The sequence below is a fragment of the Sinocyclocheilus rhinocerous genome, unplaced genomic scaffold, assembly GCF_001515625.1.
Source record: "Sinocyclocheilus rhinocerous isolate Xijiao unplaced genomic scaffold, SAMN03320098_v1.1 scaffold1534, whole genome shotgun sequence".
NCBI classification, from domain to species: domain Eukaryota; kingdom Metazoa; phylum Chordata; class Actinopteri; order Cypriniformes; family Cyprinidae; genus Sinocyclocheilus; species Sinocyclocheilus rhinocerous.
In genome coordinates, this window is record NW_015638992.1 from 1,307,353 (window position 1) to 1,322,651 (window position 15,299).

Sequence of the window (15,299 nt, forward strand, 5' to 3'; positions counted from 1 at the left end):
TTGTGGAATATTACTACAGTTTTGAAGAAATGTTTTTGAATGCATTTTAAACTGTAATTTATTCCTGTGATCAAAGCTGAATTTTCAGCATCATTTCTCCAGTCTTCAGTGTCACATGATCCTTCAGAAATCATTCTAATATGCTGATACGCTGATGCTAAAAATGCAGCTTTGATCACAGAAATAAATTACATCTTAGCATACATTCACACAGAAAACAGCTATTTGAAATTGTAATAATATTTCACAATATTACTGTTTTACTGTATTTTTGATCAAACTAATGTAGCCTTAGTGAGCAGAAGAAACTTCTTTCAAAAAAATCCTAATTATTCCAAGCTTTTGGTACTGTACTTTGAATACTAGCCTAGTTTAATAACTCATCTATAAGTAATCTTTTGGTATTCTGACTTCCTGAACACCGTGATCTGTTTGATGAACAATAATGAAGACGGTTAGTGAATGAGAGGCGACCGAATGCACACCATACCTGAGTCTTTAGGTTTGGGACTCATCGATGTCTGGCTGATTCTTCTGCTGAAGGCACTGGCCTGTGAGAGAGAGAGAGAAACCACAGGGCATCATGGGAATGACAGAGCACTAACCGTACATGTTTCTCACAACATTACCCAAAATATCAGCTCACATGCTGCCACATGCAAGCTCTCCAGGAGAAGAATTTACTTCAGTTTAATTTAACGTTTTAAATGCAAAAAAAACACAAAAAAAACAAACTGTGATCTGAAAATGTACATCTACATCTATTTTTTTTTATCCACGGAGACTGACTTTTGATTAAAACTAACAGATTTAAACTTTTCCATAAACATATTTTATCATGCTTTCACTTATTTTAGCTACTTTTCAAATGCCTTTTACATGCTTAGATTTTACCCTTGTCCCAGATGCAGACATTCGATAATAAAACATAAAATCATCATAGAAATATGAATTACATTTATTTTTTAAATAGCAAAATAATCATTTCCATCTATTTCAATATGCATTGTGTGAGAATGACAGGAGCATGAAAATACACTGGCATTTCATGACCTGAAGTAAAACTGGATCCTGCTCTGATTTTCCACTGATGGAACTCATTTAAAAGCAATCATTTGTCATGGTAGATTTGTATAAATGTGCAAAAAACATGTTCTTTCTGGTACAACATGGCCTCAGATTCCCAGTATTTTGATTTTACCTTGAACTGACTTGAGGAACTTTCACCAAAGGGATCAGAGTTAGCAAACGGGTCTTTGAACGGATCTCCTCCAAACGGATCAGCTGGAGAACAACAATTCACACGCAAACGTCAAAAACACTGTTTAATCATTCAGAAACCATTTCATCAGTACTTCTTTCTTACATCCAGCCTTAACAAGAGAAGTCACATTTAAATGTCTGTCATTACATTTAGATAAAATATCAATGAAAGTTTACTCTGCAAACAAACAAGCATCTTTTTTTTTTGTTTCTGCCACTAAAATAAACATAAAAAAGGTATTTGCAACTTTTTATCTAACAATTCTTTTTTCTTGCAATTGCGAGTTTTAATCCAACAATTCTGATTTTTTTTATTTGCCATTTGATTTTTTTCTCAGAATTTTTTTAGAAGAAAAGGCAGAATTGCAAAATATAAACTCTGATATAAATATAAATTCTGACTTTTATCTCGCAATTCAGATTTTTTTCTCTGAATTCTTTGTTTACATCACACAATTTAGTTTTTATTTGCACCAATAAAATAAATAAAAAGGATATGTGCAAAATTCTCTCTTAATTATTTTTCTTGCAATTCAGAGTTTATATCTCGCAATTCTGGCTTCATATCACGTAACCTTGACTTTTTTCTCAGAATTGGATATTAATTTAAAAAAATATATTTTTGTAATCAAAAAGTATGTCTAAATTAAAATCATGAAACTTACATAATTTAAGAACAATTTATTAAAAAGTTTAATAATAAAAAATAAAAAAAAACAGAGCCCTATTTTTTTTCTTGAAGTATGTTCTATTTTTTACCAAATTTTCTGTTTTGCATTTTAATTTTTCTGGATTCCATTTTAATGGTTTAATTTAATTAACAATCAAAACGTATGCCTAATTAATTGAATTATCTTGTAGACTTTTTGCTGATAATCGTGAGATATAAACTCTGAATTGTGCATCTAGGTCTTTCCATCCAGCATTTTTTATGCAACACCCCAAAATTTGCATTGACAACAGGAGGATGGAAACAGTTATTGAGTGTGAACTGAGTGTGTTTGATGTATGAAGGCAGACGGAAGCCCACCTTTATTGAAGGGGTCACTTTTGAAGGGGTCTTCGCTCTGGAAGGGGTCTACGTTTAGGCCTTGAGAGCCGCTACTGTTAAACATGGCCATCCTGGACTTAACCAATGAATCCTCCTGAAACACACACAGCATTCAGCTCGTGTTTGCTCTTCTCCTCTGACTGCGGGGAAAATATTATCATTGTAATGAGTGTGAAGAGGGCATCGTTCAGCTCTAGAGGCCGCCGGTCCGCATCTTCATTTCCTGCGCTGGATCTTCAGACGTCAGACGTCACAGAAAGAGTGAAGCGTTTGACAGTGGACCAGTGTGTGGCGTAATTACATGAACAATAACAAGAGTAAAGGCACTCAGATGGACGTGTGTGTGGTGTTGTGTGGTTTCCCTTTAACCTTTCGATGGAAGGCCAAGCTGAAGTTAATTTAAATTAGAACAAACATGTGGACTGAAATGTAATAAGACCAAACATTCAAACCACATTTCCTTCACAATTGAAGGATTATTCAAAGTTCAAGGAGGTGTTTTACTGTAAAGGTGATTTCTAAAGTTAAAATATTGTCTGTATTTACCCTTTGTTTTTATTAGTGCTATCAAACGATTAATCGCATCCAAAATAAAAGTTTTTGTGTACATAATATATCTGTGTGTACTGTGTATATTTATTATGTATATATAAATACACACACATGCATGTATACATTTCAGAAAAATGTTATGTTTAAATATTAAATATATTTATATATAATATAAATTATATGAATATAAATATAAGGGTTAGGTCAAATAATGTCATATTTGCATTAAAAATGACATAACTGAGCGAATGACACTTAATGACAGATGTGTCTTGGTAGTAAAAAGTTACTTTCAAAGATAGATTTGAAGACTACAGTAAGATTTAACTTCTACTGTTAATAAGATTTTGGTAGGCTGGTATTAGATGGATAGCCTAAATGTCCTAATTCAGATGGGCTACCTGTTTTTTTTTTTTTTATGGTATATCAAAAAGTGTTTATTTTTTAAATGTGATTGTTGGTATATTTTACCAGTTTTTACCATACTTTCAAAACAAAAATTAAAATAGGAAAAATATGCAATATGAAAATAATTGAAGACAAAATGTGTTTTACTGAGAAAAAACAAGATTTGTTTTTTAAAAAGCCTTTTTCCAAAAGGTACATCTGGAAAAAGGGGGGGTCGTCTTATAATCAGGGTCGTCTTATATTCGGGCCAATACGGTAAAACTGAAATAGTAAATATAGAAATAGAAATAAGTTAAAACTAATAAAACATGACAAAACTAAAATTAAAAACATTTAGTAATTAAAAAAATGAACAACTATAATATACAACTAAAAGCTGAATAAAACTAAAACTAATCTAAAAGCTTCAAAAGTTTCAAAAACTCCTGGTATTTCTATGACCATGGGGAACCCTCTAATTCTTTAAACTCGTTTCACAAACAGCTAAATAAGTAAATCTGGTTACTATTTGCTTGGTTTCACTCAGGTCACACATTTGTCCACCCAGTTTGAGTTGAAACAACCTGGAAAATCTCCTTAGACTGAAGATACACGGGGCAATTTTTTTTGAGCAATGTAGCTTGGGCACTTTCCCACTGAGAATGGGTAACAAATTTCTATCTGGATACTTTAAATTAGTCGTAGGCCTTGTGTCTCACCTAGTTGCCTGTTGATGCCAACAATATTGCTCAAAGAGTTGCCCCGTGTATCATCAGCCTAAAGTTCAACATACACATACACCTGTGTCTCTCAAAAGCAGGTGCACTTCAGCCCGCAGGAGCACATGAGGAGGGCATTCCTGACCTTGGCGTCAGCGGTGGAGCTCTCCTCAGCGATGAGCTGGTCCAGGTCGGCCAGGCTGGTCGTGCTGTGGTTCAGAGCTTTGCTGTAGAGCTCGATGGTCTTATTGAGCTCCCGCTGAACCTCCTGTATCTCACTGAGCTCACTGCGCGTCTGAGGGAACACGTTCACAACCCAGACCTCACTTTACACGGCTTTACTGCAGGTACTTCAAGAAAGAAGTTTAGATATTACACATAATTAATAAATCACAGCTATCTGGACACTGGGGTTGCAAAAAATTATGTAGTTTGGATTTCACTGATTGATTTTTACACTATGTATTGCAAGGTGTTTGATATGCCGAAATGAGATATTGCAGTTATTTTATTCGTTTGTTCTCCTTTTGAAATGTTGTTATTCCGATTAAATGGATTTTTTTGGCAATATGTAATTTGCAAAAATTTGTTGCAAAAAAAAAAAATCACAGCATTCTCAATTTAACATTACCTGTAGTGACGTATTGCAATTATAAAAAAGATTCAGGACGCAAATGTCATTAAAATCTTTTTAAAAATATTTTCAGGAATTTTGTCATTTGGTATTTAAATATGAATGCATAAGCATTGCTCTCTGAAAGGTCAACTGAAATGTATTATTGGTATCAAATGTGCAGTGGATTTATATTTATTTATAATTTTAGCAAGACTAAAATCCTAAACTCTTAATGGCAAGAACAAAGATGAACAAATTTACAAAAATGTACAAAAAAAAACTAGGGATGCACCAATACCACTTTTTCCAGTACTCGCCCGATACCGATACTTTTATTTTTGGTACTTGCCGATATATTTGACATTTCAGATTAATACAAGAAAAAATTTTAAAAATTAAAAACATTGTCTATTTACATTATAAAATGTGCAGTTTTAGTATCACTGAAATATAAATATTTTGTATTATAAATATTTTCAATTTTAATTTAAGTTTTAGCAAATTTGTATTGTTTTTTTGTCACTTTTATGAGTTTTTTAAAGTGCCTATATATTTATTTTATTAATTTTTATTTCAGTATTAGTTTTAGTAATTTTAGCACATTAACTTAAACTAAATAAAACATGAGAAATGTTGCCTTGCCTTATATATATATATATATATATATATATGTATATATATATTGGTGCTGTCAAACGATTAATCACGATTAATCGCTTACAAAATAAAAGTTTTTGTTTACATAATGTGTGTCTGTACTGTATATATTTATTTATTATGTATATATAAATACAAACACATGCATGTATATATTTAAGAAAAATATGTTACGTTTATATATTAAATATATTTAAATATGATATAATTTATATTAATATAAATATATACATGTAAATATTTTCTAAATATATGCTGTATGTGTGTGTGTTTACATAATAAAATATATATACATAATAAACAAAAACTTTTATTTTGGATGCAATTAATCGTTTGACAGCACTAATATATATATATACACACACACACACAAACAATAAATTATAAATCTTATATTATTTTATTCAGCTAATGTTTATTTTATCACAAGTAACTAAACGGTCCATAAAATATGTTTAACAGTCACAGGAGTTTGACAAAGAAGGCATAGTGATGGTTCTCTGCCTTTCAGTAAATAACCATGTGTAAATCTTGAATGACCTGAAGGGCACCTAGTAAAAACAGCATGATCGATGTGTGTGGGATACGTGTTGGTGTGTGTGTGACCTGGTCCATCTCGTCCTGCGATGTCTTCAGCAGTTTGAGGATGCTGTCCAGCTTGGCTTTCCCAGCACGCAGACTCTCCTCCAAACGCTGCTCCTCTTGTTCCAGACAGTACAGGTCCGTCTTCGTTCTGCTCATCGCCTTCTCCTGCGTCTGTACGTCTGACTCCTGAGACAGGATCTGTGTCTGCAGCGATGTGATCTACACGCACACAATCAAATGCTGTGAATGATTCAGTCACTAACATACGAGAACCAACATGCTTGGTTTAGACACTTGATTTTCAGTATAAAGTCATTCAAACCATATTTCCTTCATAGTTTAAGCATTATTCCAATACAACTTGCATTGGAGATTTATATTGCTGTAATCTAAACTGTTATCTAAAAGTTATAGATTGTCAGTATTTACCCTTTGTTTTTACTAAGGCAGCTAATAAATGACTTCAAATGCATTTGTAAAAGCAAACGGGAAACATGTTTACAGTAAATACACTGATAGGCAGGGTTTCCAAACTCACTAGCACAACTTTTCCCATCATTATAAGGAAAAATCACTTTCCAGAGCACATTTACAAAGACAGATTTTAAGCCAATTAAATATATTATAGTTTCCATGATTAAACGTCCATGTTTTTTTCAAAGCCTAGAAATTGCAATGTAATTGTTCCAGGTTTTCAACACTGGGAGGCCTGTATAATGGAAACAGTGTTACTTTAGTCACGTTTGTGTTTTGACAAATTTAGTTCATGTTTAGTTATATTTAGAAAAATTTTCAATTTTGTCCAAAATTGCCCATCATTTCAGCAGGAGGTGAAGATTAAATTTTGCCTTGGCAAATACTGAAATAAAAGTTGAAATACCAAAATTATTAAAACTAAAACTGAAAAAAAAAAAAATCAAAGCTAAACAGAAATATACGAAAAAAGGCAAAAGAGCGGAAAAACTGAAATATAAATATTAGTTGAAAAACTTTAAAAACTGTAACAAGTAAAACTGAGAAATGTTGCCTTGCCAACTAACTGAACTAAAAGAAGCTTAAGTTGAAGCACTAAAATTACTAAAACTTTAACTAAATATAATAAACTAAATACATAAAAAACAAAAATGAATAAAAATGGCAAAAAAGCACATAAAATTACTAAAACAAAATTTAAAACTAAAAATATGAAAATAAATGCTAACTCAAAATATGAATAAATACTACGATAATCTATAGACTGGAAAAAAAAAAAAACACTGGTGAATGGAAATTAATAAAATGTGACCCTGGACCACAAAACCAGTCATAAGTGTCAATTTTATGAAATTGAGATTTATAAAACAAAGCTGAATAAATAATAAGCTTTCCATTGATGTATGGTTTGTTAGGATAGGACAATATAAATGACTAAAATGCATCAAATATAAAATTTTTAATAAAATTTACATTTTAAAAAATGCTAAAGAAATAAAATAATAAAACATTTATTCATTAATTTAAACAAAAATGGTCATTGCTTCAAACAGACAACTATTATATACAGCTCAAATCTTTTCTGTCTTCTGTGCAAACTCAAATCGAGCGCGTCTCACTTTAGCGTTCTCGTCCTGCCACTTGTTCTTGGTCTCGTCCAGCGTGCTCTCCAGTTTGGCTCTCCGCTGCTCCATCTCACCGAGTCGCTCCTGAGCATCCCGTTTCTGGTGCTCCAAATCCTGAAGGCCCACGTTTTCACGCCCCAGGTCTCTCTGCACCTCCTGCACACAATCAGCATTTCAATGAAGTAAATTTGGACTTTTAAGACACTTTTACAGTGCCTTGAGCCTCCTTTTTTCTTTAAATGCGTGGAAAAGAGCAGTGTGAACAACATTTCATGTTTCATGCTCTCTTTCTTCTCACATAATATAATAAACTCAAAGCAGTGTTTCATTTCCATGTTTTTGTTTGGCTCTGTAACAAGTGGGACAAAGCACAGACCAGCCTCACCTGCACTTCACTGTTCCTCTGTCGCAGGGCTTCCTCTTTCTGCCTGATTTCTGTCTCCAATACGCGTTTCTCACTATGCACCAAAAATCAGAAAAAAAAAATCCAAATGAGTAAAAAGCAAAGAGAGCAAAATAAGTAACCAGAGAAATGCCAGATGCATGGTTATGTGTAGCGTATAATTCTCCATGCATGAACTCTCTGACCTCTGCAGCTGGGAGATTTCCTGGTTGACGTCATCGAGATCCTTGATTCCCGTCGGCTCAACCAACCCAACAGAACTGCTGCTGTCCTGGAAAAATCACGTTAAGTAAGAGAGTCATACTCTGTCATCTACAGTACATGTGTATAATTATGCAGTACACAGAGATTAGCACTAGGTGGCGTTCTCATCGTCTGAACATAAAGACACAGGCAACATACTGTACAAACATTCTTATTGCAAATTATCTTTAAAGAAAATAAATATTTATTCAACATCATAAAACTGAATAAGAACAAAGCAAAAACAAACTCGATAGACATTCTTTATTTATAATTTCATAGATGCAGAGTTTAAAAATCTTGTTTAATTTTATGTAGAAATCGTACATGCAGAAATTGTTTTGAGCAGCGTTTTTTTAATATATCATTATGGTTTTTTATTAATATTCTTGATATTAATAAACTTGATAGACATTATTTAAACTTGATAGACATTCTTTATTTATAATTTCATAGATGCAGAGTTTAAAAATCTTGTTTAATTTTATGTAGAAATTGTACATGCAGAAATTGTTTTGAGCAGTGTTTTTTTAATATATCATTATGGTTTTTTATTAATGTTCTGATTTAGATCATTTTAATTTTAGCTACATTTTAGTAATTTTGTTACGTGCTTTTGTCTTTTTTAATTTTATTAATATTACTATTTAGGGTTAATTCATTTTTATTTGAATTTTGGTTTTAGGTTTCATTATATTTCCAAACTAAAATTAGAAAGGTTTTTCATGTAATATCTACGTTCTCATCGCCTGAACATAAAGACACGAACTTCAGGCAACATGAAATCAAAACAGACTATTTGCATTCTTAAATTCTTATTGCAAATCATTTTTTAAGAAAATAAATATTTGCTTTGATAATTTTTTTTCATCATCCTGGACTATGGACATCTTCCAACATAGTTTTTTGAGAAACAAAAAGCTACTCACTGCATGAGTTAGGGTTAAAAGAATTGTTCCCAAACATATAACATGCATTCTAATCAGTGCAATAATGATCCAATGCTAGACTCCTTAGTATTTGCTTTTTTAAATCCAAATGGCGACTTTTTTTAGCCAGGCAGTGTATTTTAAATTCATTTTACAAGTTTTAAATTAAGATTGCCACTGTACACATTTATTTAGAAAATATTTTATTGCAGGATCTCGATAACAGCTTCCGCACACAGTAACACGTCACAAATGTGTCAGACTCACCCTGCTCAGACTGGTCAACGGGGTCAACTCAGATGTGACTGATGGTGTGAATCCAGAGACAATCTGGAGAAGAAAACAAGAGAATGGCATATCAGAAATATCAGAAATATCAGACATGTTCATGTGCATTTAAATTGCATGCACATGACTTTGGTAACACTTTATTTTACAGTGTCCTTGTTACACGTTACAAGTATTTATTATAGTAATACCAGTAAATTAAGCATATTTAGCACCAAACCCTAATCCTAACCATATATAGTAAGTGCATGTTAATTAATATTACTTAGTACTTAAAGGCACAATATGTCATTTTTCGCCGCTAGAGGGCACGTATTCAAAACAAACAAAGAATCAAAGGCGTAGTTTGATGATGCTTTGACTGAGTGTGGAATCATGGGAGTTGTGGTCTTCATCCCCACAGCCGATGCACTCCGATGGGACTCGGGCAGAAATCATGTTCATGGATGAGCCAATTTATTTATTTATGTAGTAGAATGAAGCAGGGTGAGGCTGAAAGCTGTCGAAGTGAAACGAGGCGCTGAACGAGCGCGACACACGGCTGGAAAGCAGCAGAGCTTTTATTATGCCACAGTCGAGCGCTTCCGCTCCTTCCGGTCGTGCGTATGTGGGGTAAAGCAGCGCTGTTTTATCATACTAGATACATTTGAATGTTCTGTTATAATGCTACTCTGTGCGGTCGTCACCGGTCTATTAAAACACACAACATATTAAAGCGTCTTTGGTGTTTCCATGTTTTCTACAAAACAAAACCGGAAATCGAGGGGTTATGACGTCATTGGCAGGCGACACAATGACACTATGGACACGGTCCGTGTCTCTAGTTAAAATTGCTTATTTCTCTGGATTTAAACATTCTTCAAAACATTTGGGATAATGTAAGTACACAAGTCAGCAAAATATATAACACTGTTCTAGTGGTTTTTGGATATTTTAATTAAAAAATCATACATATTGTGCCTTTAACTGTATAATTACACTGTAACAAAAATACATTAAAATAAAGATAAATAAATACTGTAACAAACACATTGCTCATTTTTAGCATTAAGTCATATCAAAGGGATAGCTGGTAAACAAACAGTTGTCAGAAGCCATTGACTTCCATAGTATGGAAAAAAAATCGATTGCAGTCAATGGCTACCGTCAGCTGTTTGGTTACCCACTTTGTTCAAAATATCTTCTTTTGTGTTCAACAGAAGAAAGAAACTCACAGGTTTGGGACAACTTGAGGGTGAGCAAACGATGACAGAATTTTCATTTTTGGGTGAACTATCCTATTAAATAATGGGAGCTTTTTGTAAAGTGTTACCACAATATGATCATAAATGAGGAGCTCTTAAGGATAAAGCGATCCTGCTTTTGATCGTACGTTTTGTCCTCTCACCGGAGTGCTGGCGGCTCCTCTCTCTGACGGTGGTATCATCTCAGGGGTCAGACTCTGAGGAAGATCCACTCCTTTCACCTTCTCCTCAATCAGGTGCATCGCCAGACAGAACTGCTCTTTGGTGAGCTTGCCCGTATGCTGAGTGTCCGCCAGTGACCTGCAGACCAAAACAACAGAAAACTTTGTGAATCCAAGTATGAAAGGAGGAGAATGTATAACATAACAAATCCTATTGCTCGGAAAGTTCATTTTGCAAACACAAAAATAGTTTTAAAAAGGCTGGGTGACTTGAGAATGAGACTGCATTTGACTGTTTAATCCAAACTTAATGGTCTCACCATATGTGTGCCAGCACGCTCTGAGGCAGCCGAGAGTTCATGAAGATATCCTTTACTTCACCTCCTCCAACCATCCCATCAAAATCAGAGTCTGCCAGTTCAAAGATCTCCTCGTACTGCTCTCTGTCTTCCGCCTGCACCACCCAGTGATCAGAGGACGCCTGCTAAGACAAATACAGGGAACGCTTGGAATAGCACAGGGCTATATCATTTTTGCAATGTGTATACTACGTGCATTGTGTGAATTTTCTATATGCATCAGCCCAAATTTGCAGTTTACAACCAGAGGACACTGTCTGAGATACTTTATCGCACAACGCAATGTCTCTAGGGTGCATTCAGGTCATGTTGGAAAGATCATATTTATGCACATGAATGCACGTAAGCCAATAAGTTTGAGGCGGGTCAGTGAGAAAACATGTTGGATGCAATGGATGCATCAACTGTATTAATAGTATTTATTTATTTATTTTTACAATTAATCTAAATCTAAGTTGCATGTACAAAATAGCGTAGTATTGTACAATTTCAATAGAATATATAACAATTACATTTACAGCACCTTCATAAATTGAATAAAAACAGATGCACATTATTTATTAATTTGTAGATGTAAAGTTTAAAATGGTACATGCAGAAATCATTTTGTGCAGTGTAATTTTAGTATTATTTCTATACTGATATTTTTAATTAATATTTTAAATTAGATTTTATTAAATTAGATACGTTGTTTTCATTTTATTTATATTTTTAGTCATTTTGTTATGTGCTTTTTTCATTTTTATTGTTTTTATTTATTGTTGTTTTTTATTAATTACTATATAGCTTTAATTAATTTTTATTTTCATTTTAGTTTTAGTTCATATTTATTTTATTCCCAGTTATCCAGTTATTTTGGTGCTTGAAGTTAAACTAAACTGAAACAAGAAAAGTTTTTCATCTAATATTCATATTTTATTTTAGCTTTATTTTTTGATAATTAATTTTTAAAAAACACTGGCCCAGCTAACCAATCACAACACATTTCGTATTTCAGAAGGCGGGCCTTCATTTGATTCAGGAACTATTCGAGACGTTCATGCCAGACTGGGGAGAGAGGTGTTGTAATAATGTAAAATATGTGAAAAATAATGTGTTTTTCGAACAACCTACTATGAGAGCCTGTTCTAGTACATCCCCAAAACAAAATCAAGACTTTGTAAAAGAACATAATAGGACCCCTTTAAAAAAAGTGGATTTTTATCATTATAGGGTGGATGTGTACAAACACACATTTATGTTCAAAAGTGTATTTGGCATCCAATGACCCCTTTAAAATCAGTGAATTATTTTTGTAGTCAATGAGGACTAGAGCTCCAGGAGCTGATAAGAATGTGGTTGGACCGGTATTATGAGTGTTAGATCAAGATCGACAGGTTTCACCTGTGTGTGTGTTTGAGGCTGCGGTGGTGTCGGGGTGGAGCGCTTGAACGAGTTCGACGGAGACAGATTTGCGCTGCTACCCAGAGGACTCTTGGAAAGCACCGGCGTGGGCCGCAGGTTCTCCTTTAGGAGGAACGGACTAGAGGGAAGAACAGGAACGGATCCCGGAAGAGCGCCTGCGATCTTCTTCCGCTTGGATGGAGGGATGAGAGCGGTGGGGAGGGTGGATGGCACACGCTCCTTCTCTCGGGCTGCATAAACCAGGTGCATGGCCTGCAGAAAGCAAATGATGTGACTCTCTTTCCTTGAGCATTGGGATTTCGCTTTCTGGTTTTTTAGCAACTGGCCTGTTTCCTCCTGTCACTGATGATAACATCCACAAATCCACTTACTCTTTAATCTGTTTTGTGTTATATATTACACATTGGAGAGTGTGAATAATACTAAAAATTAAAAGTAAAAGCTCTCATCAACAAGACACATGATTGAACCTGGAGCACAAACGCTGCAGGACGACACACACTGTACTTCAATACTTAGTGTTAGAGGTTTGATCACATCACTACTAATAAACAACATGGTATTTTGTTTGATGCATTAATTGACTTACCACTGAAAACTCTTCTTTATCCAAGTGTCCATCTTTGTCAATGTCACTGAGATCCCAAATCTACAAAACAGAGATAGAGAAGTCAAAAAAACATTTATGTAATCAAGAAGTTCATTTATGAATATACTAAAGATCTAAACTATAATATAACGTACGTCAAATATTAGCAATATTAAACATGTTTAATATTCTGCATCAGTCTGAATTGGTCACTTTTGTAACATTATAATACTATACTTTTTATTATATTACCTGACACTTAAAAAAATAAAGTCTCTTCTACTCACCAAGACTGCATTTATTTGACCAAAAATACAACAAAAACAATAATTTTGAAAATGATTATTATAACAATTTAAAATAAGTGTTTTCCATTATATAGTCAAATATAATTTATTCCTGTGATGTGCAGCTGTATTTTCAGCATCATTTCTCCAGTCTTCAGTGTCACATGATCTTCAGAAATCATTCTAATATGCTGATTTGCTGCTCAAGAAACATTTCTGATTATTATCAATGTTGAAAACACTTGTGCTGCCCGATATTTTTGTGCAAACTGTGATACATTTTATTTTTCAGGATTTTTTGATGAATAGAAAGTTTAAAAAATTTTTTAAATAAATATTTATAAGATTATAAACCTTACTTTTGCTACATTTAATGCTAAATAAAAGTAACAATCTCTTAAAATATCAGGAAAATATCAGTAAAAATGAAGTGGCTATTTATCTAAATTGTCTGTATCAGTGCAAGCTTACTATAAAGTAAAACAGATATTCACCTTTCCAAGCACATCGAGAGGCAGGTTTGAGTTCATTAGGACTGGTTTCACTTTATCACCTGACAGCAGCCCACCAATCGGAGACAGACTCTCAAATATCCCATCATACTTGGCTTTATCTTCCGGCTGGTGAAGCACATTGAACAAGAGACAATCACTGTGTGGTGAGAAACCCTGAGACTATTTAAATAAGTTTTTCATCACAAATCTGATTTTATTCCAGTAATTCTGTACCTTTATTGTCCAGCTGGAATCAGCAGCAGAGGTTGTGATGTTCAGGGACGGGCTGCCGGCATCGCTCTGAAAAAACACACGGCATTGCGGATATTTACATGTATTTGATTTAACAGATGCTTTTAACCCAAACAACTTACAAATCAGCATGCAAACACACGCGATTAACTGTCAGCATCAGCTACCGTACTCAACAGGATGACAGTGAGATATTTTAAGCATTTGACACATACAAGAGTTATTTACAAAGCAAAATTTCACCACATCTTTATTTATACACAAGCTATTCAAATAACATTTACAGATAAACACATCTGGGTCACTGAGTTTTCAGCTCAGGTATCTAAAGTGCCAACACTCACAAATTTAGGGAAGGGTGCAGAGATGTTCTGGCTTGGACTGTTTAGACTGACATCACTTCCTCCTTGAGCAGAAGCCACCAGCCTCAGAGCAGCGAAGAAACCCTTAATAGAGATTGCAAACCAGGGTTAAACCAGTGTTATTAAAAGTTAACAGAAGCTAAAAGTAAAAGCATTAAAAAACATATTTTGTTACTAAAAATGTTCGATTTTAATTTTAAAAAAAAGAGATATATATATACACTACCGGTCAAACGTTTGGGATCAGAACAATTTTTTATGTTTTTTACAGGAGTTTCTTCTGCTCATCAAGGCTGCATTTATTTGATCAAAAATACAATGTAATATTGTGAAATATTATTATGATGTAAAATAACGTTTCTCTATTTGAATATACATTCAAATCTAATTTATTTCTGTGATGCGCAGCTGAATTTTCAGCATCATTACTGCAGTCTTCAGTGTCACATGATCTTCAGAAATCATTCTAATATACTGCTTTATTACCAGAGCTGGAAACGGTTTTGCTGCTTCATATTTTTTTGGAACCTGTGATACTTTTTATCAGGATTCTTTGATGAATAAAAAGTTAAAAAGAAGAGCATTTATTTAAAATAGAAATCTTTTCTAACAATATACACTACAGTTCAAAAGTTCGAGGTCAGTACATTTTTATTCTTTATTTTTTTGAAAAAAAATTAAAACTTTTATTCAGCAAGGATGTGTTAAATTGATAAGAAGTGATGGCAAAGATTTATATTGTTAGAAAAGATTTATATTTTGAATAAATGCTGTTCTTTTTAACTTTTTATTCATCAAAGAATCCTGAAAAAAAGTATCGCAGGTTCCAAAAAAATATTTGGCAGCACAACTGTTG

At 33.5% G+C, this 15,299-nt stretch overlaps 1 protein-coding gene across 1 annotated transcript in view; it reads right to left on the minus strand.

The window, feature by feature from the left end:
- Nucleotides 1-455: 455 nt before the first annotated feature.
- Nucleotides 456-15,299, minus strand: part of LOC107750938 (epidermal growth factor receptor substrate 15-like 1) — a 17,142-nt gene continuing 2,298 nt past the window's right edge. The window contains exons 5-20 of the mRNA XM_016566517.1: nt 14,426-14,527; nt 14,064-14,129; nt 13,830-13,955; nt 13,049-13,108; nt 12,439-12,711; nt 11,017-11,177; nt 10,679-10,835; nt 9,271-9,333; nt 8,017-8,102; nt 7,814-7,886; nt 7,423-7,584; nt 5,852-6,049; nt 4,118-4,267; nt 2,294-2,408; nt 1,202-1,284; nt 456-551 (exon numbers count right to left, since the gene is read on the minus strand). Of these exons, the coding sequence (XP_016422003.1) occupies nt 456-551; nt 1,202-1,284; nt 2,294-2,408; nt 4,118-4,267; nt 5,852-6,049; nt 7,423-7,584; nt 7,814-7,886; nt 8,017-8,102; nt 9,271-9,333; nt 10,679-10,835; nt 11,017-11,177; nt 12,439-12,711; nt 13,049-13,108; nt 13,830-13,955; nt 14,064-14,129; nt 14,426-14,527 (1,971 nt within the window). The remainder of the gene's footprint in view (nt 552-1,201; nt 1,285-2,293; nt 2,409-4,117; nt 4,268-5,851; nt 6,050-7,422; nt 7,585-7,813; nt 7,887-8,016; nt 8,103-9,270; nt 9,334-10,678; nt 10,836-11,016; nt 11,178-12,438; nt 12,712-13,048; nt 13,109-13,829; nt 13,956-14,063; nt 14,130-14,425; nt 14,528-15,299) is intronic.